Here is a 24,557-nt window from a genome sequence, read left to right as displayed (position 1 = left end):
TGAAGAAATGACAACCATTCATCACAGTCAATTATAATGTGACCGTAAGGTATAAGCTACGAAAAACCTAAACCTTGGGCGCTTTCTTGTTTGATTCGTCTGGCCACGGACGAATGCGAAAAAAATGGATCGGATCGAATTATTCTACGGTAAATCGTATCTTGTCTATTAATATATAAGTGCTCTGCGACACATCCTATAACCAGCCGTCGAGCTTACTGTTAGAGGGCGTCGAACCGGTTACCTTCTGTGTAATATAAAAAATTTACCAATTCCCAATAGCAGCCGAAAAGCTAGCCTTCACCTCTAGACAAGCTTCGGAGAAACCATATCTGGTCATCATACTTTCGATTGCGAAAAGGAATACTTCCACGTCTAGTTGATGGCATCGCGAGCACTGTAATGTAGTCATTCTCGCAGAGAAAAAGCTAACAATACATTGCTGATGATGATTTTATGCAATTTTTGTGACGGACAAAATCAATTCGGGACGGATACCTGCGTTGCAATCACCGGACCGCGCACAAGTGGCGCTATGCACCTCCTATACCCGCAAACAGAGAGCGACACATTTCGTAGCTAGTCATCGTGATCGTTGTCGCAGGGGCGAAATGGAGAACTCGAGCACCAGCACCGCGAAAAAGGCCACGAAATCCGTCGCGCTTATGTGCCTGCTTTAAGCAGTCCCACACGCCTCGATATGACGTTACTGGAGCCAAAGAAGAAGCATTTTGCGCAATATGTCCACGTTGCACTTGTAGCCGCAATTTTGCCATATCCAGAGGCGATGTAAGCCACGACGCTAGTGCTCCAGCACCAGCGCTACAACCTACCACCCAAGGAAAAGGAAGTTCCGTATTTCTTCCCGAAGAGCCAGATATAGTATACGGTTCTCTGGATACATATTGACAACTCGAGCGTTTCAATTTTTCGTAAAAGACAAAGTACAGCGCTGAAAAGGGACCAAACGAGCCCAACGTAGCCGTATAGCCCTTGTAGATTCCAGTAATGCCTTCGGACCTTGCAATCTTCTGAAAAGCGTCCCAGCTACTTTTATAAGCCGATGGTGAGCTTTGTAAGCCCTGTTGGACTTGCATTCTTTCTTTCACAACATCCACTGGAACATAGATGATGCATGCGATTGTTTCTGCCAGCATTCCTGCCGTAAAATGTACGGCAAAATCTGCACCCGTGCCTTCCATAGGTTGATTCATACGTGATTCCCAAGCTTGCGAAAGCCCTTTTTTAACGAAATCGTAACTGCATAAGTAAAGAACAGTCCCTGGTGTGCCACCGATGATTACTGCCCCAAAGCCTCGATACAAGCCGGTGATACCTTCGGCTCTGGCAGTCTGTGCCAGAGCGTCAACAGGACCTCGGAACCTCGGGGCGCTTTGGGCCTGCAAGCGAGCTTTGGTTGTATCGAGTGGATGCGTCGAAATGCGAGCTATGATACCGGCACAGGCCGATCCCAGAACATTTGGTAGAATCGACTCTTCAAGTCGTTCGGCCATCGGGTCTCGAGGCCCCCGATCTGTGTTGTTGCTCCTCCCGATCCGCTGTAGCGGAAAGGTACTCGAGCGGAATTTGAGAAAATCTGATTGCTTCCCGTTCGCTCTTGTTGCAAGGCTTCATCTGGTAAAGTAGCACTTATTGTCAAGCTGCGGGATGCCTAACACGAGATAGATTTACAGTTAGGTAGTTGGTAAAACTCGTTTTTCACTGTCATTCACCGACAATATAAAGGAGAAAAGTGTGCATTTCATTCGCTGTTAATATCAGGACGTCCAAAGGGACAAACCTATAATCATGAAACTGGACCGACCGTCTGTCAGGAAACGGTCTGTCAGGAAACCTGTGAGCCAAAACTAGACAGGACCTTACAGTTACTTCCTATATATTTGCTAACTCTGTCAGTGTCGAAATACCCAGATTAGATCCACACCTTTTCACTAGGTTTTTTCAAAGATTCTTATGGACGGTAATAATTTCAGTGTTTGACCAGATGAGTTTGCGATGTACGAATGGAAGAGATGATAGCAACCTTATCAAAAGTGATGTATAATTTTGCGTTTTGTAAGGGCTGTCCCCTCGTCGCCTTGAGTATATCCCAGTACAAACTGAACATGGTCAGTTCAAAACGAACATCATTGCGTACACTAGCCGTACTGCTTGATACTGTTGAAAATTCACTGGCCTTTGCGCCTAGGTTCTGATTTTGTGCTTTTACGGAGTGCAGGTATCTGTCTCGGACAAGACACTGCCAATGTTAAGCATAGAACATTTATCTAGTTCAAATGACCTTACTTCGATATTTGTGGTTCTTTAGAGGGGGCCGATGTTTCTCCAAGCCCGTGATCCAAAGACTGATCTAAAGCTGGAGGATAGAACTCTTCTAAATGAATGTATCCATCTTTGACACGGTCAAAAACATCAAACAACAAATCGACCTCGGCATTGGAAATGTGTCCGTCTTGGCGCGATTTTTTTAGAATCCGGCGAAAGGTATCCTTGTCCAGTATTTGTCCTTGCTCCACTGTGCTCTTGACAGTGTAATCAATGGCACACATGTCGCTAAGAGCGCCTGTCAGAGTTTCAATTTCGTCGAGACGTTCAGAGGCACGTTTCTGCATAGTTCGCCCACTTAAATAGTTCATGGACCCACTAGCAATCAAGAGACCGGCCAAGCCTGAACCCAGAACAACATTTGCGAAGGCTGTCTGCGATTCTTCAAAGCCTGATACCAGGTTCATACCAAAGAACCCTGCCACTGTTGTACCCAACCCAAGCGACAGCGTTGCAATACCGAGGTGTACATTCATGCGCACCATTCGATTGCGGTATCCCGCTAATGCCAAAGCTACAAATTCTTGCTTCGATTGGAGTCTACCCAACATGTACTGTATCTCCATGAGGATGTTGCCAAGCTGTCGGGCGTACACACCCAACAGGAGGTCGACATCTTCGTGGCGAGCAAATTCTACTTCCTTTCCTGTGGTAGCCGCACTTGCCTGTTCAGTTAAAAGGAGGGAAAGCATTTCGTCATCGTCGTTCAAAAGCTCGGCAAGGCATTCAACGCACTGCTTGACTTGAATCTCGAAAGACTGGAGGCTGTCTTTGAGAGGTACCAGCTGGTGGACACCGGTATCCGAATACACTTCGCTCGCGACCTTGTCCAAGAAAGAGTCTACGATGGGCTCGTATAGGCGTAACCGTCGAGAATATGTCTCCACCGTATCGCGAAGTACTTCCTCTAAGAAAATTAATTCATTCGATAATCCAGCTTCCACGGCTCCCTTAGCGTACACTTTGGCCAGGTGCTCGGCGAAATCACGCACGACAGGTTTGTGCGCATCCAAAAGCTGAACCGAATCTAAGCCGGCAATCGCCCTGACATTACCAAAACTGACGATGACCTGACCTTTACGCGGCACGATTGCTGGAGGTGTTCGACGTACTCGTCGAGAACGCTGGCGTTCTTGTCGGGAAGTAATGTTGAGAGAGAACAAATCGCGAGCATACATCCTCTGTAGTAGCTCGCTTGTGTGTAGATTGACAATCTCTATTGTACCAGTGTACAAGATCTGAGCTACTTTGAAGCTAGGGCTCCTATCGTGCATGTGATGACTTCTTCGGACGTGTCCATAGCCGGGCGTTTTGTCAAGATGGTGTTCACCGGTAGAAATGGTTCTCGCTGGGAATGATTGTGTGAAAGCCAGTTGGAATGCGGCTATTCTCAATGGCTGAACGTCTGTTCTTCGCCGAGCAAAGGCGTTTCTTGCTTGTGACATTAAATGAATCTTCCCGCCGAGCGAAGCGGCTGATGAACGTAGACTCGCCATGGCTAAAGGAGTAATTCTGTGGGGCGCTTGGCAAGCGGCTGACCTGCGAAACATCTCTCCAAGAAGAAAAAAACGAATCGGGAGGCAAACTGTCTGTGAATGAACGGTACAGGTAGGGCGACGACATCACGACATCTGTACATATTGAACAAACATCTTCTAAAAGTCGTTCTACATGAATATATTATATAATCTAAACGAAAGCGTCGGAATCAGCAAACTTTTTGCCGGACAAAATCGTATGTTCGACTGATAGTGAGTGTGAGCGTATGGCAAGGCACTGAGAAAGCGAACAAATACCATCAAAGGAGAGGCGAATCATACGGAATTACGAAGGCGATCGTAAAAGAAGCCTACATACACTGGCTATGAGAAAAAATCTTGCAACCAAATCACCATGTCTCCTCTGAAATCAATGGCACATTGCACGGCCCAAATTGCAGCAAAAATGAAAAGAGGAGGCGGAACCGCCACAGGACTCCGTTCTTTTCACTTTGGGACAAAGGAATATAGTGCCTGCTTTCATGGGCTACCTGTTGTAGACACACAGCGACTGCGAGATAGTACGATATCCTATCTCGATAGCTTTGACGCGGAACTCTGGTACACCGACCCGGTACGTATACCTCAGCGTCAGCACTAACAGAGAAAGCAAGACGATGAACTGACAATGCTGCACCTTTCAATCATTTGCTCAAAAGATTGCTACGTTGGTCAACGGCGAAAATCTAGGCGGGTCTGAATTAGCTGACACGCTAAATGCGCTCGGAAAGGTAAACGGTAAGCAAGCACTAGCCACACCGGATCAGGTCAACAAGATTAAAGCGCATATCGTCTCGTACGAGTCGCCTTACAAGGACTTGCGCACCGAAATTCGGAACGTGGAAGAAAACCTCATGTCTGAGTACGCTGGATTCTTGATTGGCAACCAGAGTTTAGACTTTCAAAAACAGGACGGCATTACAGAAATTGAAGAATCCATCATGGCTAACACTATCGAACGACGCTTAAATGATTTTCTCTTGCGCGACGAAGCTGAAGGAGTCGTGGAAATCAGTCGAAAACCCATTTACGTTAGCTGCGTGTCTAATTTTACTAACTTCTTGGATCTTTCGCGAAAAACTCTGCGATCGCTTGAGGTTGGCATTCCCTGCATTGTCCTCGGACGCAGCGACACATCCCAACATTCGTATCGCTGGACGCAGCTATTGCTACAACTGATTCTAAATGAAGGTATTGACCCAGGCATGCTAACGTTCGTGTCCAGTTCACTGAATCAAATTGAAGAGATCACGACTTCTTGCCAAAATCGCACTGGTAATTTGTACGCAACATGTTCGAGGGAGTTGGCAGCTTCCATCAAGCAATCATATTTTAATACGATTGCTAGTACTGGTGGGCCAAACACCTTGTTGACGACCACTATGGACGAGAATGTTCGGTTAGCAATAAAAACGAGTGCAACAATTGAGAGTTCAGGACGGTGCACAGCGTTGCGACATTGTGTTGTGCCGCTGTCCACTAAGGACGAAGATATAATGGGTATATTCGATTCGGTCAAAGAGATTTCGGATGGACCGTTTGCCGTAAAGAACAAGCTTTTTGACGGCATTTATGCCAATCACGAAGGGAGTGCGATTCCGTCGGGGCTTGATCGTCACGAGAACGTGGATGCTTTTATAAAAATTAGCGATCATTTGCCTGTCTTGGGTATCAAAGAGTTTTGGCGGAAAGTGACGGTGGACTTTTCTCGCGTCAACCCGACGAATGAAGAAGATCTGGATCGCCTGGTGGTCTGGTTGAATGAGAATCAACCAATTTCTTTGGCAATAAATGGTCCTCGTCTCCAGGTACTCAAACTGGGACGAACTCTGTTCGAGAGGACGGGAATGGTTGTCTATACGATTGGAAGCCCTGACAAGCTGGAGATGCCTCCGGCGATGACTTGCCAAGCTCGACCGCAAGAAGGCGAGTGCTTCGGCGAGTTCCCCCCGCGTGCAAGTCTATCTCGGTATACTAAGTACCCCGTTGTCGTTCCAAGCTCTAATCCTTCGTATGACGCTAAATACACGACGGATTACCTGAGGAAGCTTTCTGTTAGTGAGTTTTTTGGCAAAAGCACTCAAGCTATCCTTGATCACATTTCCGAGTCGACAGTCCTTGGCTATTGTATCCTACTAATCGAATACTTGCAAAATGCTACCGGTCAAAATCCAAAGAGGGGACTTGGTGTAGGTAGAACATCGCTTTGGGGTCTCCAACGTCCGCCGTTGGGAATGAAATCATTTGTCCATTGTGGGAAGGATACTACCTGGGACGAGTTGGCTCCGATCTACATAATTTTTCACGTCACAACAGCAAGAGACCAAATTGAGCTGTCTATTGACCCACAGAACAAAGTTCTTATCAAGCAATGCAGCCTTATGAAGCTCCCATTGACAGAGGAAAGTAAGCAGGCCATGGAGGACCGCCTCAAAGGCAGGAATGATGTTTTTAGTATTGTGGATGCAGAACCTCTTCAAGAATTTCCAATGGTTGGCCAGTTCGTCAGCGTATATTTGCCGCTCGGCCATATCAAGAGCACGATGCCCAATGACGAAGAGTTTGCCTTGCGGGCAGCGGCATCGAACAAATGGTTGACTACTCTGTTTTGAAGCGTGATGGTTGAGGACTGCAAGATTTCTGAAGCATTTATTTGGATACGCCTACCGTAGTCTGACATTTACGGTAAACTAATAGCGCTTGCGTCGTGCTTCTTGACACAATTTAGCCAATGTGAATTATATTTCAAACGCCGTCCCGCTACACTACAAGTTGATGGTCAAGTAGCAATTCAAACAAACGAGTTTTGTCGACCTTCTCGTCAAAAGCCGTCGTCAGGGATCCGTACCTAGAATATCACAAAATTGACCACAATAAGACTACTGGATGCAAAGCCTTATGTTGGTGCATATCCTTAAAGCTCTGTCCAACGCTTACCTTTGTGCCTGCAAACTCCTCCTGTACAATTATTTGGCATCCAAGCCTCGACCTGAATAGAATCAAGAGCAAGCCATTACATATGAACAAAAACTTAAAATTGCAGCATTTTAGGCCATCCAAAAATTGAACTCACGTTTCAGTCACTTCGAACGCCAAGTCCAACATATCGTCTTCGTCATCTTCCTTTTCAGGTAACATGGCGTAAATCTGAGGCTCAAAAATCAAGTGACATGTTGAGCAAGCAAGCTCGCCGCCACAAGCTCCTAAAAAGCATCGCGTAGAGAAGTTTGTGTGGGACTATGTGAACACCCTCTATGCGGCAGCGACAACATACCATACCTTCCAACTCCACGTTGTTGTCGTGAGCTACATCGAGCAAGTTCTTGCCGATCTCAGCATTTACTTCCCGCTCCGTGCCATCAGCTTCGATAAAAACGATCGGGACAGTCCCAGCTAAAAGAGTTCCTACCGAAAGAAGGGAGTGAGTAATAGCCCTCACAGACCATAAGAATTGGAGGGAACATACCGCTGTTGGAATACAGACGGATTTCTGGAAGCGTGACACGGGAACACTGAACTGAATTTGGGAAAAGACTCTTTTGTAAGAGAGGAGTGTGGATTCCCAAGCTTCTCCTGCAAACTGTAAAGAGGCTCGGTCGAATCATTGCTTCGAGATTGCGCGGTTCTACATTAGCAAAAAAGTCTGCGCATTCGTTATGGTGATGACAGAAAGAAAGGAGAAAGTTATTTTTGGTTGTTTTTCACAGTGAGCCAGAGTTTGCTTGCTTTCCTACGTCATCATATGACGGAATGAAAGATTGGATCCTCAGTTCCCTTAATGAACAATGGCGGTACTAACTGTCAGAGTCCTCTGGTAGACATTTGAGCCCCAACAGCGACAGACTGATTTCTGTCGACTCATACAATTTTTAAACAATTAATTTTTAGATCGGTATTCAAAAATAGCAAAGTGGTATAGTCATATGTCTTAAAATTAAGTATAGACCGTTATAGATGAGCGCCGGTCGCCTGTTTAAGTTCATGTTTTTGCATCAATTTCTTCTTTCGTCGACCATGAGATTCTTGTCAAACCAAATTCCAAGTAGATTCCAGACCCTTCCGTTTCTTAGGAAGATCAGCGCATAACTTTTATTCACACTACTGCAATTTCCTCCAACCGTCCGTTTGCAATCATCGGTGTTTCTAGAACCTCGCAAGTCGCTGCTCGAAAAGAGCCTTTACCTTTGCTATGAATGATTTAGTTCGGAAAGTTCTCTTCTCATCATATCCCTCTTCGGGGCCCTCACTTCCCTGTACAAGTGAATCTTTGGGGGTGAAAGCGAATCGTAGAAAGAAACGTGCTAAGGACGAGACCTCGGTTCTTATGGCGTTGGACCCCAATCGAGACAAACCTTCGAAACGCACCCCGATGCATCATTCTCTGCGTCTGAAAGTCCATGACACTTTAGCGACCCTTGGAAGTCCAGCTGTATCTAGAAAGCCGTCCATCACATCGGAAGGCGAGATGTTGCTTTCTCTGTCGAGCCTCTCGTTGAATAGGATGGCGAAGGAACGTCGAGGGAATGTGACAAGCTCGGGACTTCTAGAATCAAGCAGGGACTACGAGGAAGTGACGAAATTAAAAAATCATTCATTCAGGGGAGTTCCCAGTTGCCGCACAAACAATGATGCCTCTATATGTAAACAATACTGTGTTTCCACTGACCCAAGTCTTAAAAAAGCAAAGCGGAAGAAGCCATCGGATGGGACCGAAAAGCGACTCAACCATTGTTCGCTTGGCAACTTTCCAGCAATGTCGCAGGCGCAGAAAAAGGGGAAACCGGTACCATTAGAAGGAGGCGTTCTTGCTTTCGTGGATAAAACAAGTCGCTCGAAGTTCTTTTTGCTGCCTCATCGTTATCCTCGCGGAAGCTCAAAAACTAATGACGACTCAACAAAGATACTGTTGAAAGGGCTCGGGACTTTTGTTGAAGAGTCTGCAGAAAAGGGATTTGCTTCAAAAAAAGGCAAGGCTCATGCCCACCTTGAGGATGGAGGAAAGAGCTCTGAAATTCCTCTGATCAATGGACTCGTCGATTTTGCGACCGAAAACACAATTAGCCGTCGGCGAAATCAGAAAGCTGCAAGAAAAAATCTCCCTGTTCAATGTGATTCATCGAAGCCCCAATATTTGCGATCGTTAAAACCTTCCCGGAAGGCAATTACTAATATTCACACGCCGACCCCATTTTCACAATCAGATCAACGCAAGGCAGCTACTACTATCGAAGCTACCGTGTTTTCAGATCAACATCTTTTGGGAATAAAAATCCCAAGTAGTGATCCGCTGGAGACCATTTCGCCGATTGCTGATTCGAGTCCGACATGGACACAGGGTCGTGGCCTTTCCGATCCTCACTGTGTTGAAGTGAAAGACACAGCGCCAGATAAAGTCTTAAGAGATACAACAATCTGGCCCTGTTCGATAAAGTCACCGGGAGTAGTAGAAAACGGAAATCGTAGGAATCACCGAATCGAGCGTTTGAAAGTGGCTGACAAGGGGACTCGCTTCGCTGAAGAAAAGCAGGACACTGGAGTTATGAATAAAAGTTTGGAAGCTAAACGATTGAACGGAAAGTCAAGCTACAATGGTCGCATTCTTCAAGCCGAGCGATTCGACATACCGGTCTTATCAAACGAAAACAGCAACCCCCTCTCCAATCGAGAAAAAATTGCTTCTAGTGAGATAAATTCAAGGAAGGAGATCGTTATTGGAGAAGTTGAACTCGACTTCGCCGCCGCCCCAAAGCAAAATGAGTCAGTAGAATGCATTTCACTTGCTAGCTTGAATGCTGACGAGGACACTCGTGATCTGGCATCGCTCGGCTCCGCCACGGAGAATTACCCAAGGGCTGAGAGCTTTCACCAACGCGTCATGGCTAGCGGCGATTTTACGTGCCCATGCGACCAAGATGCCTTTATAAAATCATCTAGTTTTCGATCACAGACAGATTTCGACAAGCAGCAAAGTTCTCCTAAAGGGTTACAAAGTCGGGACATCAAAAACCACATTAGTAGCGACATGGACGAAAATTACGCACCATTATCAAACGGATCTCCCGTTCGTATTGAACGACGCTCTGCCCGTTGCAGGGTTCAAACAAAACGTCTCGGAGTTTTTGCTACCCCGTCTGAGTTACAAGGTAGAATGAGAAAGAAAAGAATGCTGCCTAGCAGAGCAAGCATGTCAGTGAGCGATAGTAATAATGTAGAAAAGTCGAACGGCTGTGGCCTTTCCTTTGCTGGTCCGAAACAGACCGTCCCCGAGGTGAAACGGGAGAGAAAAGGAGCTGGTCTCACGATCCCTTCAAGAGTTTGTCGGCTGAGCAGGAAAAATGGACCGCAAAAACATTTGCGGGTACCGATTAAAGATATCGAGAGTGCGGGCTTCATCTCTTCATCTTCAGCGGTGCATAAAGAGCCACATTTGGCAGCTGATAACGTAGAACTCAGTGCTTCTCCTTCACCTGGGACACTTTCTCGACAAAATCGAAAAACGAGCGTGAATCATGTCGGAGAGACGTTCGAAGCTCAACTTGTCTCCTTGCGACCACCTGGGAGACCTCTTGAAGGTTCGTTGAGGAACAAGACAACAATGCAAGACTTCAACGACGGGTGGGATGAAACACGTGTTTGTCTACTACAAAGGGCTCACCGATCGGCTGAGCCTACTTCACAGACATTTTGGCATGACATTGCCGACAGTGTTGGCCTAAAGACAGCACACGAATGCCGCGAAAAATTCTTTTCTCTTCACGAGCCACCTGTACCAATCAGGGAACGAAAGAGCAAAGCAGCTTCGATGGATAACAATTTTGAAGATGATCTCTTTCAGTCTACTCCACTGCGACCCCATCTACGAAAGGCACATGTTGTAGATGACACAAGGTGCAGTCGCTATGCGAACCTATCAGGAATGGATCTTGGAAGTGCAATTAAATTCAACAAACGTTGTGCCGAAGGAACAGATTCCGGCGAGGATGATTTGATCGCAAGACATGTTGACATCCGACCCAAGGCCGGCTACAAATCATACGTCCAGAATATGAGGCGCGCCATAGTACGATCCAGAAAGGACAAAGGTAAAAGGATGAAACAGACCAAGTCTCAAGCTTTGAAAGGAAGTCGCGCAATCCAAGAAACTGTCTACGATCACGAAGTAGACATGAACGCGAGACTGACACCAGGGGGCACGCTTAGATTGAGAAACCAAAACGATGTCACTGAGGCTGACGATTTCTGGGAAGTAGCCTATGGAGACGATAGTGATCAAGAGGTAGACTCGTTTGAAGGATAGTCCACGTTTTTCAACTATTGATGACAGGCTGATCCTTTTTTGTTCCCAGCATTTATCAATTAGTGTTTCTAGCTATCCAGAAAGTCCTTGTACGTTAGCACTTGACGCGCATTCTTTGCCGTCTTATTCGTTGAGGAATCTTTTTTGTTGACTTCTGAAAGCGCAAATCGTGTGCGAAATCGTTCGCATATTGGTTTGGATCGATCCAGAATGAAGGCTGGCGTAGTCATTGGATCCGCAGCATCAAAGGTCCGGATTGGTACAATAGGTGCAGACGGATTTAGAACGCGTTTCACTTTGGTTTGGTTCCAGGAGCGCCAAAACGAACTTCGGACCTGACCACTTTGTATAGTGTCAGGTGCCAGCATTAGATTCTCCACTAAGTCGTCGCACACAGCGTCTTTATCATGGTCTATGCCTGGCTTAATAAAGTCCTCCGAAAGTACAGAACCTCCAAGTTGTTTCATATCGCCAGCGAAGGGTAGCTGCAGAAACATGAGGCGGGCTGCGTGCTTGAACTGTGGTTCGGACAGTGGAAATAGACCACCGAGAATAGGATCACCGCCTTTGGTTTTCATATAGGTGCAAATAGCTACTCTGTCGAGCTGCTCCAGGCTTTTGGCAAGTGCTGAAATCGCGGCACAGGCTTTGCGTGAATCGCTTCCAGAAAGAGCGTAAGGAGGTCCGATAAGGGCTACCAGTGGAATTGCTGCACGAGATGTGTATCCCAATATTTCTAGATATGGAATGTAATTGGCGGAACTCTTCAACCCTTCGTAATCATAGCTGCTCATAGGAATCAAATCGGATCCGTACCTGACAGCCTTTATGGTTTCCTGTGGCTCCACTACATCGTCCTTGTGATCTGGATCAACAAACATGTACACGTTCCTTACGTCGTCCATCTCGGCTTTGTCGTTGCCTGCAGTTGAATATGTATCGCTCTTATTGGTCCCTATGACGGCTGTCTTTTTCATTCCCAATGTAGTTTCTTTACTGAGCATTTTGAGGGACCGGACAGGTAGGACAATGCCTGGAGCGATGCGTAACTCGATTTTTCGTTTCGTGGCTTTCTTGAGGCTTCTACCCTTGTCAACTTGGAGGATTTGTCGCAAGGTGGAAACCGCCATGACGTCCCCACCCGTCTTTTCCGCCAGACTGGACAGGAGTTGTTCACGATCTTCCTTGGTGGAATACAGAATTTGCCCGGGATCATTACGGTCGAGTTCGGTCTTTTGAGTACAAGTCGCGAAGCCGTCCTCGTCTTCCGTTTCAGAGCTGTCGTAATCGGTACTCTTTTTTAATCGTTTGGTGGACACAGTGTCCGGTTCCGTCTTGGCCGGCTTTGGGGCGTTTGTATTCAGAGACAGCGATGACGCCTCCATGGGTTGTTCGTACGATGCCGACAACAGAAAATCAAAGCCGACCACCTGCAATCGACAGTCCATGGCACGCAAGGCATCCACGACCAGCAAAGTTTGTGAATTTTCCACGACGATATCGTGTTCGGCATCCGTGAGAATGACAATCTGGCGCTGGTATTTTTTGCCGTGCGTGCGCTCGTACAGGGCGTCGGCGGCGAGAATGAGACCGTCGCACACGTCACCGCGTAAGGCGGAGGCCTCTTGCTCCGATACCGATTGCACGTTTTGAATTTTCCGCAGCAAGTCTGCCGATGGTTTCGTGACCCCGTGGTTGGTGAGGTCGGTCAAGTTGGGGAACGGCACGGATGCATCCATTTGTTCTTCGTCCAGGTCACATCCAGCTGCTGCTAACTTGTGGTGAGATGTTTCCCGGGTTTTCAATACAATGACGCAGACTTCGTTGGCAGATGACTGTAACATGAGATCACTGACCATGGTGGTCACGATTTGTTTCGCGCAATCGAGTCGGGTGGTAGTGGTGTTGGACGCCGTATCACGAGTGTTCGTCGCACGCGGATACGGCCGATTCATGGACGGCGACGAGTCCAACAGGAACACGACGGCTTCTTTCATGGTAGAGACGCTTGCGACCGGCAGGGAATTATCCCACACATTAAGTTGCGAGACGGTGTTTGGCGACGATGGATTGGTCGGTATGCTGGAGACAATTGGGAAGACCAAGGTTTTGGGAGGGATATTCCCACATCGAAGTTTTCTCTTGGTCGACTGTTTCGTCAATCGTACAAGAAAATCGAAACTGTTCACGATCGGTCGGAATAGGGCAGGGCAGCTCTTGTCTGTCGGTCAGTCTGTCTGTCATCAGGAGTCACTTCACCAGAATTGGAGGTTGCTTATAGTTCCATTGATTGACAGATAATGGCGAGTGTACTAATTCTGGGATCGCGAACGAGGAACGATACGGTCGGTACCATGCACACTTACAGCTGCTGTGCGATAGAGGTTTTCTGTTACTTGGGAAACAATCCGCTCCGGCAGAAGCCTGCAACACTCTTGTTGTTTGGCAGTTTCCATGCGCGCACCGGTCACCAATCGCGGTACCTGTAGACGCTGGAACTCGTCGCGTCTTTTGGTTTTACTGTGGTCGATCGCGACTATCAGTGAGACAACGTCGTTTCGTTTCGCGACGGAGACGCATTCGTTGGGGACCGTCGACGGACGACGGAGAGCCACGACAGTAGTCGCTGCCGGCATGTCGTCCCTTGCTACCGACGCGAGCACCGGTTGCAAGGAGAATAGCAAAGATAGTGCGTCTCTGTGTGCGGACCGGGATGCCCGGGCCTACCACGAGTTCGTTGCGGCCGCGGTGGACCTTTCCGATGCGCACTGCCGAACGGACAACAACCGCAAGAATCACGTACTGACCGTGATCCGCTCCGTGCGGGACATTGATCAAAACAAACGTCGGGGTTTCCTCTATCACTTGCCCCTGACGCTGGCGATGGATGGCGACGACTCTACCAGCATCCCTATCCCGCCAACCGAACTTCACGATGATGTGACTGTGCGTTTGCCATCCCCATCCGGTAACCGCACCGCCATCTTTCGCAAAGAAGCAATCGCCGACGACACCACGAAACGATCGCAACGACAAGTCTTGGAAATATGGCAGCACGCTCGCTTGGAACGACGGATTGTTTTCGACACATCTCTGCACGGTAGTATTGTGAACGATGGCGGCGGTGGTGGCTTTGGCCGTCCCGTTTGGAACGCGCAAGAAACAGCGCTGGTGTACATAGCCGAACGACCACCGCCCGTCAAACCCGTGAGCTTTTTCGAAACAACGCGGGTGGATCAATCACCCGAGTCTCCACCAGAACAACGCGGGGGACAGTACACGCTAGGCTACGGTCAAACCGAAAAATGGGGCGAAAAATATCATTCCCAGTCAGCCTTGTTGGATCTCTTTTGCGTCGCCATCGAGACCGGCAAGGTCGGTCGTGTGGAAAATGTTCCCGGTCAGAAAGACAACGGCAGCACGCTAGGAGGATACACTTTCGGACAACCTGTCTTTGCTCCCGATTCGTCGGCCATCGTGTACGTCGGATGGGATGCCGGTGGAGGCGGCTACATGCCCCGTCGACTGGGACTCGTGTATTGCCAACAACGACCGAGCAAACTTTATTTGTCGCCTATTACACAATTGTGGAAACGGTTGTCAACCTTGTCGGAAAGTGATGATTCGGAGGTATCGGACGAACCCTTTACCTGCTTGACACCCGACCATCGCATCAGTCGATCTCCTCAATTTGCGCCTCCACCTGCAAACGCCAGCGACGGCACATCACTGGTATTCTTATCTAGCAAGGATGGATTTGACACCCATTCGGGATGCTTGGAGTTGCACGGTGTGAGCTGGAAGCAAGGTAGGGTTGTGCCTGATAGTCACAGCGTGATCGTTGCCTTTGTCGGTGACCCCGGCAAAGAACAACCGACAAAGGCGAATGGAGACGTGGCCGGATTGTCTTTTCCAGGGCTATTCCTGCAACAGCTACCTGAGAATTGCTTCGTATCGGGCACTCACCTATTGATCAATACCCAATGGGGGAGTTGTGTCAAGGTCGTGCGTGTTGACATTTCAACTGGACGCGTTGACTTACTCCCCTGTGGGAATCCCATTTCCAGCGACGAGCTGCTATGTACCACATCAGATGGTGGGGCGATCTTGTCCAGGAAGCTGCTCAACGAACCTACGAGTATACTTTACGTTTCGGGAACGGACTTGCAATCGAACAACCTGGCTTCAACGATGAAGGTACAATCAAGTATCCAAATGGAACCGATCGCTGGGACAAGCTTTTCTGCAATTCTAAATTTCCCCAGACTTGACTTTTCATGCGAGATTCATCAAACAGATCCCCCCAAAGTGAATGGTGTGGGCCTGACTATTCCTATTCAGAGTGTTCTGTTGTTGCCAGACGCGGAACAATATCCCAAGCCGCCTCTGATTGTTGTACCACACGGAGGCCCACACTCGTGTTCGTCCACCTCTTTTCTACCGAGTTACGCCTACCTGTGTGGTCACGGAGGTTATGCGATTTTGATGGTCAACTACCGAGGGTCCACGGGATTTGGACAGGATTCGATAGAGTCCCTCCCGACTAGAATTGGAGAATTAGATGTGAAGGATGTTATAGCAGCTACATTGAAAGTACAGGAGTCGGGCATAGTTGATGCCGAACGTATTGGGATCTGCGGAGGCAGCCACGGAGGTTTTTTGACCGGCCACTGTACCTCACAATACCCGAACCTTTTCAAAGCAGCTGCTATGAGAAATCCCGTTGTCAATATTCCCTCCATGGTCACATCCACCGATATTCCGGATTGGTGCTACGTGGAAGCCATAGGATCTTACAATTGGAGAGAGTACATGCCACCTACGAGTACCAGTATTCGAATGATGTGGGACAAGAGTCCAATTCGCCACGTCGATAGAGTTCAAACTCCAACGCTGGTGGCTCTAGGAATGCAAGACCTACGAGTACCACCGTCTCAAGGCTTGGAATGGTATCACTCGCTCCGATCAAAGGGCGTTCCTACAAAGCTTCTTACATACGATGGCAACGACCATGCAATAGCGGGCGTAAAAGCAGAAGCAGACCATTGGGTGAACATAAAACAATGGTTCGACAATCATTTAAAGAATTAGTTGTCGGCACAATGAACAAATTCTGTATGTACTCTACTTCGTCTCTTCCCTCGGGTGTATGATTTTGCTTGTGAAAAGATCATAGAGTTGGAAACCTATACGCTGACATGAGCTAATTTTTGACAGAGAAAGAGTAGTATACTTTTCTTGTCAACACCGAGAAGAGAGATAGACGGATCGGCGGCTGAAGCTGAAGTAGTCTCTGTGAATTATCTACAGGTATGCGTCGGCTACCACATGATGCACCAGAACATGCCAAAGCACTGTAGTTAGTGATAAAAAGCTAGCTAGAAAGATGCAATGCTTGCTCTTAGTGCTTTTGCCTCCATCACTCCGTGAGCTGGAAGGAAATCCCCATTCAGCAGCTATACCAACTCAACCCTTTTCGACTTCGTGATGACATATTGAAATAAAGTTGATCGTTATGCTGGCGCCAAGTGATCCAGGAAAAGACCAGACCTGCACTACTCGGACGAAGCTTTGCATGTAGATTTTGAACATGAGTGCCTTTACTTCGAAATAACGCCCCAACGCCTATTCTTCTCATCTATTTAAGGAAAGGAGAGCTAATGCTTTTTGTTTACATATAGTGAAACAACCTCCACTTATCGTCTTCCCTGGGTTTCGTCCAAATGACAGTGAGACCTGCTACACATGGTTTCTGTATGCAATCATCGACACAGTCAGTCAACACCTGCATCTAGACTCTCTAGTAGCTAGCTAGTAGGATAATGTGAATAACCAGATGACCAAAAGATGATTCTTCCCGTCAACGAAGACGCAGTTTTCAGGCAAGTAGATTTACCGTCAGGAGATGATGAATTTTTCGAGTACTGCCGACCAGGTGAGTTAGTCAAACTGACTGATGTTAATTATGCGAAATTCATAAGTAGTGGGAAAGCAATGCATTCAAGGTTCAAAGTCGGCCTTTTCGCTTTGGGCCTTGTTCCAACGATGGCGTCGAATTTTGCTGCACCCTCAATGGCTTCCGGAGCTTCCGGACTTCGTCTGAAGCTGGTAGAGTCGTTAAAAAATGTAAGTGTTTTCAAAGGGTATGGACTCTGTAGGTGCAACAAATACATGCGAGAGCGAGACGCTCACCTGTTGCCAACTATTCACTCCTTCGAATTCACACCGCAAGACTAATTTACGGTCTGTGGAGAGGATCGTCGGAGGCGAGACCGCAACCGACGGACGGTACAAATACGCGCAGATTACTCTGCAATTGCCAAGTGATAACCACCAGTGCGGAGGATCCTTAATTGCTCCAGATATTGTGCTGACAGCAGCGCACTGCGATGGCTATTCTACCGTTCACGTTGATCGACACAATTTTAAGGATGTGGACGACAGGTACCAAGTGTTCGAACCTATGGAAACTCTTCAGCATCCTAATTTCGACGAAGACATGTTTCGCTATGACTTCGCTGTGGTCAAACTGAACATCTCTGTCAACGGCATAGATCCAGTTCAATTAAACCCAGTCAGCGACTTCCCTGCGGACGGCCAAGCTTTGACGATAGTGGGCTGGGGGGCGGTCCGCGTAAACGGCAATGGCTTTTTGTTCCCGGATACATTTCAAGAAGCCAATGTCAAAGCAATATCAAACGATGCTTGTAGCCAAACGGTCGTACAGAACAAGACTCTGTACAAGGACGAAATATTCCCAGAAATGTTTTGCGCAACGGCCCCGGGCGTTGATGCTTGTGGGGGCGATTCTGGCTTTCCAATCATTTCCAGAGGTGCTACTGCCGCAGCAGATGTGCAAATTGGAATTGTGAGTTGGGGGAGGGGTTGTGCGGTGTATCCTGGAGTTTACAGTCGGATTAGTTATGTCTATGATTGGATTAGAGAAAGCGTCTGCATCATGTCGACTGCACCTCCGGATGTTTTCGAATGTGTACAAAAAGTGGCCGATGAAGGTGTCGCTTCTCCGAAGAGACCGGAGTCTACCCCTGAATTAGGAAATACCACCAACGGGACCAGCACCCCTGCGTCTGGTGTTACAAAAGAGACCGGCGATGAGACTGTACGGGGTGATTCATCTCGACCTAGTGATAATCAAGACGGTACCAGATCTTTTGCTTGCATGCCGGTGTGTGATATTGCTTGTTGCGTACTCTTGTCGTTTATGGGAATGGTGATGACGGCGATTGCCTAACTCTTGGTTGGTGACGCCGATGCCCATTGAAAATAGTGTCAACTGAAGCGGTATTCCATCCGACACCTAATGAAACTCTAAATGAGAGCTGGATTGTTGAATTTGCTGTCCGAAGCAGCGCGACGCCTTTTCGATGAAGTGTCCGAATTGGCTTTCGAAAGATCAAAACTATTGAGAATCCCTCCCAGAATCCACCGATTTTTGACAAAAATGTCGTTTGCCAAAGTCCCGCTCTGCCGAATCCTGCTGCCGCTGAACGGGTTGACGCTAAAAAATGCTGTCCCCGTACCGGGCGAACCCTCATCGTCAGTCTCCTCGTTTCCTTCACTGCACAGGTCAAAAATATGAGCCAGCCCAGGTGGAATGGTTTCGATTTTGTCCTGTTCCATAAGATATTGACAATCGGCAACGCCTTCGAGCTCGGTATTTGTCGTCGATAAAAACGGCGTCCCCTTTTCGATCGAAGCAAGTGCTTCGTTCCAACTGTATTCTGGAACCGTAAACCCGGGATTGAAAAAAATGACGATGTCTGGTTTTTGAAGGCCGTGCTGATCCAATCTATCTTCATTATATAGTCCTTTCAATGTCTGAATCTGCAACTCGCCAAAAATTGCTTTAGGATTTTCAAAAGACTGGAAGGATTTGCGAACATCGACGTTGGTGTCTGGACAGTCAGGTCCAACGAATACAAGCTTAATAACGTCCAATCCACGACTTGTCGCAAGATCTGAGAGTGCCTCAGTGTAGGCGACGAATACATTGTCTGAACCCCCATCTTTCGATAAGTCCCAGAGCTCGGCATCGTCTGATGCTCCAACCACATGGACGATCAACGTCTTGGTTGTTGATGCTTTCAGCCTGAGAACGCTTTGATAACACGGTCCTTCCGAGATGACATTAGCCAGCGTTGCGGGATACGATTCTAGCTCACTTTGAATTCGATCCCTCGCAGCCTGTACTCGTTTTCTGTCCATGTCGGTTGGACTTTCGTTATCTTTCACAACTTCGTCGTCCTGACAACATCTCAGCAAGGCACACATAACAGATGAATGTCCCATAGCGCTATCCATTTCCTCTTCCTGCCCTACGTCAGCAAGATTGGTCAACGAGATGGCTTCGGAATCCTTTTGTCGACATGATTCGGAGCAATACTTGACGCGATGACATCCGGGACACGTCATCGCAAATGCTGCAGATGAGAAAGCTTTGCCGCACGTACAGCACGCATCAAAACCCAAATGAAGCTGGAAGTCGGGATGCTCTCGAATCAAGTGCATCGTGCGAGTCTGCTGCTCGGGCAGATCGTCCATATTTAAGCTGGCTAATAAGTCCATTATCAATTCCGCTTCTCGACACTTGGCAATTCACAGTGACTGTCAATGATTTGGAAAGCGTTGGCACCCTTTAAAAAAATGGTGGACAGAGAAGCAATTTGATTCTTCGCTTTCAAATAAACCTGATCGTCGCAAGACGTTCACAGCCACGCAAAAAGAGAGGGAAAGCAACGAGGCCTGACCGTCGGCGGAAATGCCTTCATCACTGTCAATCCTCTCCAGCCCTAGCCCGTAACTGGAAGTTAGGGAATGCGCCTTGATGACTTCACATGCATTTACAGGAAGCAAGCCGTAACGGAGTGGGAGACGAACAAAATCACTAGAGCGTTTCATACAATCGACAACAAACCGTAAAATGGTGACGATCACGTATGCATCTGAAACTCCGATGTGCACAGGCAGTTCGAACACTGTCGGTGAACCTCAAATACTGATTTAGCACACATTTCAAAGCTGAAATGTCGAACGAATGGATCTCGGTTTCTCGCGATGACAAGAAGCGTGTTATGCGAAAGGGGGCTGGGTGGCGACGGCGTCGTCCTATGACAGCAGCCAGTAAAGATGCACGTTACGCAAATTCATCAATAGACGATTATGTCCACGATCAAAAAGTGATGCTCTCCATACTTTCCGATTGCCAACGTGTTCTTGCTTCGAGTAGATTTCATCAACGTATTTTCGATGTATGTGGCACTTCTTTTGCTCATTCCGACACGTCACCAGCATGCCTGCAGATTATATGCTACGGTATCGGAAACTTTTCTCGAACCTCATCTACAAACTATTCCTCCTCTCTGTGGCAGCTGGCAGAAGTATTGTGTCTTCGTCAGGAGTTACAAGGCAAAAGTGCTTATTCGGTACCTCTCTACTTTTACGATCCCTGTTCAACTAACTTTGAACAAGTCTTTTTGATGGAGCGGTTGCAAGTCGAGGTTTTGGCAGACAACGATCGAGGAAGGCGGGCTATAGAAGGAAATCCGACACTTTTCTACATGCCTCATTGTCCGGCGAGACTTTACGAAAATGTCTTGTCAGCCAACTGGGACGAGCTTCACTCTGAAACTTCAACGCCTTTATTGATTCTGGGGAACTCGCTTCGAAATTATTGCAATCCACTATATACCTTGAAATTCCCTTGTATGAAATCGCTTTTGCCGTACACAACAGAAATTCGGCTGGACGATAAGACTCTTGATGATTGCAAGATCGCACCTGGCAACATTGTCGGAGCCTTCAATGACACCTATTTGACGTTGTTCGCTTCTGTCATCAAACTAGGGCCTCAGCCTACCTCGTCGCCAGAAAGAGATGATGAAGACCCGGAACTTCTGTGATATTAAAGCTTTGGTCATGCAACAATAATGGAGACCTCTCCTAAAGGCGCACTTCCAGCACACGTACATTTGTTTTGTCATTTTGTCAATGCTACAGCAGTGGACGTGCTATCGAGAACGCTTAACTGTAAATATAAAATCTTTTTCTGTTTTTACTCACTGACAGCTTACAACGGAGAAAACTCTGTATTGTTGGCAAGGCAATTCCTCTGCGGAGACATTTGTGAACCTGTTTACTGATTGTTAACTGAGCGAACTACATACGTATCTACTAGCCGTGGAACAGCCAATGTCTGGGATAAAGTCGTCCCTTAGGTATTGATGTCGGCTCTTATGTCTCTTCCCAAAATGAACGACAGTCAGGATAAGAGACAACTAGCTCTAATAGACAACGTATATGACCAGTATAGTGAGTTTGGGACCAATCTATTACCCTTCCAGACCTTGTCACAGCTGCTCCCTCGGTTAAATTCTTAAGGAAATGATATAAGTGTGCAGCATTCATTGCGGGTCTAGATGTATTGGCGTTTTTCGCCTAAAGGAAGAAGTAACGAGCGTCAAATTGACTGAGCTTTGTTGACTTGATCCCACATTAAAAGGAAGCATGAGACCACTGATTCGACGTTGCTACCCGATGACAGTCTTCATTTTGATGATTGTCCACTACATCTACAGTCAAATTTGCGATGCATTCGTAGGCTCGGGGCCGTCCAGCAAGCCTCTTTTACCTTACCACCGTCTGCCTTGGCGGAGCCACCAAGAGTTGGTGGTGGATGCTGATACTGTAATGGAACAATCAGAAATCGAAAAGATGAACCTTCTCATCGAACGAAGAGCCGCAGCGCGATGGATTGGGGACTTTGAAGTTGCCGACGCTCTGCGGAGAGAAATCGCAACCCACAAGTTTCCCGCCAATATCGAAGTTGTGATACAAGACTTTCCTAGAACAGAAGGAGGTGGATCGAAGTGGAAGTTGGTCTGCTCACTGGAGAACAGTGTCGACGGATCACTACTTCTTGAGCAAGGTGTAAGTGTGTTGACTTTAGCCCATACTGCGTTAGGAATGGCTGTGTCAAAAGCCGAAAGTCAAATTTCAGTGAATTTCGAGAACGAGCTCATCTCTCTCGTTCGAGCTGCCAAACAGCAACTCCGACACTGGAGCGAGATCCAGCGCTCTATGGAGCGAGTCCAACCAGCCATATTACCTGGGCCATCAAGCAGCATGAAGCCGAACGCCTCTACTTCAAAAGCTTGGCTTGATAGCCTCATTTCTAATAAAAGGCCAAGACAGAGCGTGCTGGACTGGACTAGTGTCGAGAGGAATTTGGCTGGTCGTAAGGCCGCCGACGCCGCCTTCTGGTTCGCCTTGGCAGGCTCTACTGATGAAGAATTGTTCACTTTGTTAACAGAAGTATGCACCAAAGAGGTTGAAAAATGGGGTGTAAGTGTCAGAAAAATCCGAGTTCTATTTCTCTTCATGTTAGCTCTTACTTCTCGCCCAGCACCGTCAATCTTGCAGGCCAAAGGATCTAGCAGCCATTGGGACTCGATTGGCCGCGGCAGGTGTGAAAAGGGACAACAAGTTTCAGGTGGCAATGCAAACTGCGCTTCAGAAAAGGGCAGACGTAAATATAGAAAGTACGATCGAGCCGATGCACTTGCACCTTTTTGATTTGCATTCCGATCATTGCGCCCTCATGATCTGGAAGTTTTCTTCTCGTCAGCGCAAGCAACGAATTTTCCTTCGATCTGCGGCCAAACACTGGAAGCACAAAAAGGCCTCACATCAACTACACTTTCACACTGACATTAATGGCATTGCATCAGACATAGTCTGGGGGCAAATGTTTGAAGACCCCTTGCGTCCTCTAGTTATTGATGTTGGTTGTGGCATGGGGATATCACTTCTTGGTTTGGCATCCGAGAATTCCACATCAGCGGATGGAGTCGATTGGAGCGTTTGTAATTTCTTGGGTGTCGATCTCAGCTCGGTTGCTATAGGATATGCGACTGCTATTTCGCATCGTTGGGGGATCAACAGAAAAGTTGTGTTCATGGTTGACGACGCAGAGAACTTACTGAAAATGGTTGAGAGCTACCCCGGACCAGTTCGAATGGTTCTCGTACAGTTTCCCACTCCGTATCGGCTAGTTCCTTCTCAATTTGGAGACGCAGATGTTTTCTGTTCAAAAGGGAATTCACAATTGCCTGTATCGCCATCAAAAGGTTTCATGGTGACGGAGGCCTTGCTTCGTAGAGTGAAGACAGTGCTGTGCAAAACAGATTCCGATGCATCCGGAGAGCTTTTGCTGCAGTCTAATTGTGAAGATGTTGCTATTCACATGAAGAACGTCGCTTGCACTTCGGTTGGTTTTCGTATGTTAGATTCAGGGCCAATATTGGAATCATTTAAAGGCCGAGTGCCGCAAAGAACGCAGAATTGGATTAGCATGAATGGCGAGCGTGCCTTAGGATTGGGATGGAGACAAGAGCCAGTCCTACCGACTAAAGGACAAACGGAGACAGAGATTGCCTGTCGTCTCAACCAGATACCTGTTCACCGGTGCATATTGAAAGTTCTTTAATGAAGCATCATAGGATGGCTTTTCCTAAAGCGTTGTATTTCAACAGGATTAGCTTCGTTTTGAAGTTTCGGCAAAACAAACAGATCCGCTTTCTAGTGAAAGAGAACGTTTTGCTTACAATTGTACAAAAAGAGTTATCAAAGGAATCTGAGGATTGCGTTATTGCGGCGCTGATTCTGTTTTCGGCTCGGATCCTACAATCAAGGCGATACTCACAGGCAGGCAAAAAGTTTTTACAACCAAAGGTTATTTCATTTTTTTCATGCAACAACAAATATGCAGTAAAAATTTTCCTGTAGACGATTTCAACGTGAAAACGACATGCTGCAAAAAGAGCAGGTTTACAAGAGAGCATTTGTCCGGTATTGAAACTGTGCTGTAGGGATACCCACCTATTTTCGACTAGGCAGATTGGCAGTCTCAGTGTCAGTACAGAAATGTAGATATGCGTCTCTCTAAAAAAATTGGAAACTCGTTCCGGAAGACTTGCTTATTTGCTCAAGACGCTCCTTCAGACGTGGAAGAAGAATAAATTCAAGAGAAGTTTACCTGGTAGCGCCTCTGCGAGAAGCAGGGTATTCGTTCGTAGTGCTTTGACGTGAAAGTAGATCACCAGATGAAAACGAAAGCCTGCATCGCATTCTCGGAGCTTGGTCTCTCTTGTGAGAGTCCATCGCACTACTCCACCGACATGATCTTGAAGGCCACCTTTTCCCCTGGGGTCGCCTTGATTTTGGGATGTGCATCAACGGGCATGTCGTACGTAAGATTACTCGCGCGTTATCGGAGACAACTGTGATATTACTGGCACAATCCAGGAGCTACGCGTAGATAACGGTGGCAGGGACCATAGTATAGTTTATGTTTCTCG

At 47.3% G+C, this 24,557-nt stretch overlaps 11 protein-coding genes across 11 annotated transcripts; 6 read left to right on the top strand and 5 right to left on the bottom strand.

Annotated features, from left to right (window-relative positions):
- Positions 1-533: 533 nt before the first annotated feature.
- PHATRDRAFT_21379 (predicted protein) lies at positions 534-1,629 on the bottom strand (the record flags this gene model as incomplete). Its single annotated transcript, XM_002181188.1, has 1 exon — positions 534-1,629. Exon 1 carries the CDS (start codon positions 1,512-1,514, stop codon positions 534-536), a length of 981 nt encoding a protein of 326 aa, XP_002181224.1. The 5' UTR covers positions 1,515-1,629.
- Positions 1,630-2,226: 597 nt separating this feature from the next.
- Positions 2,227-3,620, bottom strand: PHATRDRAFT_37260 (predicted protein; the record flags this gene model as incomplete). Its single annotated transcript, XM_002181187.1, has 2 exons — positions 2,227-2,260; positions 2,308-3,620. 2 exons carry the CDS (start codon positions 3,618-3,620, stop codon positions 2,227-2,229), a joined length of 1,347 nt encoding a protein of 448 aa, XP_002181223.1.
- A 595-nt stretch (positions 3,621-4,215) lies between these two features.
- PHATRDRAFT_47129 (predicted protein) lies at positions 4,216-6,601 on the top strand. The gene is made up of 2 exons (XM_002181362.1): positions 4,216-4,458; positions 4,544-6,601. The coding sequence occupies exons 1-2, from the start codon at positions 4,240-4,242 to the stop codon at positions 6,494-6,496; spliced, it is 2,172 nt and encodes a 723-aa protein (XP_002181398.1). The 5' UTR covers positions 4,216-4,239; the 3' UTR covers positions 6,497-6,601.
- Positions 6,602-6,791: 190 nt separating this feature from the next.
- Positions 6,792-7,269, bottom strand: PHATRDRAFT_7342 (predicted protein; the record flags this gene model as incomplete). Its single annotated transcript, XM_002181186.1, has 3 exons — positions 6,792-6,873; positions 6,958-7,087; positions 7,164-7,269. Coding segments are annotated over 3 exons (318 nt in total), but the record flags the coding sequence as incomplete, so codon positions are not given.
- Positions 7,270-8,073: 804 nt separating this feature from the next.
- On the top strand, positions 8,074-11,181 carry PHATRDRAFT_37257 (predicted protein; the record flags this gene model as incomplete). The annotated part of the gene is made up of 1 exon (XM_002181361.1): positions 8,074-11,181. The coding sequence occupies one exon, from the start codon at positions 8,074-8,076 to the stop codon at positions 11,179-11,181; it is 3,108 nt and encodes a 1,035-aa protein (XP_002181397.1).
- Positions 11,182-11,473: 292 nt separating this feature from the next.
- Positions 11,474-13,136, bottom strand: PHATRDRAFT_47127 (predicted protein; the record flags this gene model as incomplete). The annotated part of the gene is made up of 2 exons (XM_002181185.1): positions 11,474-11,523; positions 11,633-13,136. The coding sequence occupies 2 exons, from the start codon at positions 13,134-13,136 to the stop codon at positions 11,474-11,476; spliced, it is 1,554 nt and encodes a 517-aa protein (XP_002181221.1).
- A 2,515-nt stretch (positions 13,137-15,651) lies between these two features.
- Positions 15,652-16,272, top strand: PHATRDRAFT_13777 (predicted protein; the record flags this gene model as incomplete). Its single annotated transcript, XM_002181360.1, has 1 exon — positions 15,652-16,272. A coding segment is annotated over one exon (621 nt), but the record flags the coding sequence as incomplete, so codon positions are not given.
- A 756-nt stretch (positions 16,273-17,028) lies between these two features.
- On the top strand, positions 17,029-18,433 carry PHATRDRAFT_37254 (predicted protein; the record flags this gene model as incomplete). The annotated part of the gene is made up of 3 exons (XM_002181359.1): positions 17,029-17,116; positions 17,195-17,307; positions 17,435-18,433. The coding sequence occupies 3 exons, from the start codon at positions 17,029-17,031 to the stop codon at positions 18,431-18,433; spliced, it is 1,200 nt and encodes a 399-aa protein (XP_002181395.1).
- A 77-nt stretch (positions 18,434-18,510) lies between these two features.
- On the bottom strand, positions 18,511-19,743 carry PHATRDRAFT_37253 (predicted protein; the record flags this gene model as incomplete). The annotated part of the gene is made up of 1 exon (XM_002181184.1): positions 18,511-19,743. The coding sequence occupies one exon, from the start codon at positions 19,741-19,743 to the stop codon at positions 18,511-18,513; it is 1,233 nt and encodes a 410-aa protein (XP_002181220.1).
- A 396-nt stretch (positions 19,744-20,139) lies between these two features.
- Positions 20,140-21,101, top strand: PHATRDRAFT_47123 (predicted protein; the record flags this gene model as incomplete). Its single annotated transcript, XM_002181358.1, has 1 exon — positions 20,140-21,101. Exon 1 carries the CDS (start codon positions 20,226-20,228, stop codon positions 21,099-21,101), a length of 876 nt encoding a protein of 291 aa, XP_002181394.1. The 5' UTR covers positions 20,140-20,225.
- A 466-nt stretch (positions 21,102-21,567) lies between these two features.
- Positions 21,568-23,686, top strand: PHATRDRAFT_47122 (predicted protein; the record flags this gene model as incomplete). The annotated part of the gene is made up of 2 exons (XM_002181357.1): positions 21,568-22,542; positions 22,604-23,686. The coding sequence occupies exons 1-2, from the start codon at positions 21,706-21,708 to the stop codon at positions 23,684-23,686; spliced, it is 1,920 nt and encodes a 639-aa protein (XP_002181393.1). The 5' UTR covers positions 21,568-21,705.
- Positions 23,687-24,557: the final 871 nt, after the last annotated feature.

Source organism: Phaeodactylum tricornutum, chromosome 12, assembly GCF_000150955.2.
Source record: "Phaeodactylum tricornutum CCAP 1055/1 chromosome 12, whole genome shotgun sequence".
Lineage (NCBI taxonomy): Eukaryota > Bacillariophyta > Bacillariophyceae > Surirellales > Neidiaceae > Phaeodactylum > Phaeodactylum tricornutum.
This window is presented reverse-complemented; position numbering and strand designations above follow the sequence as displayed.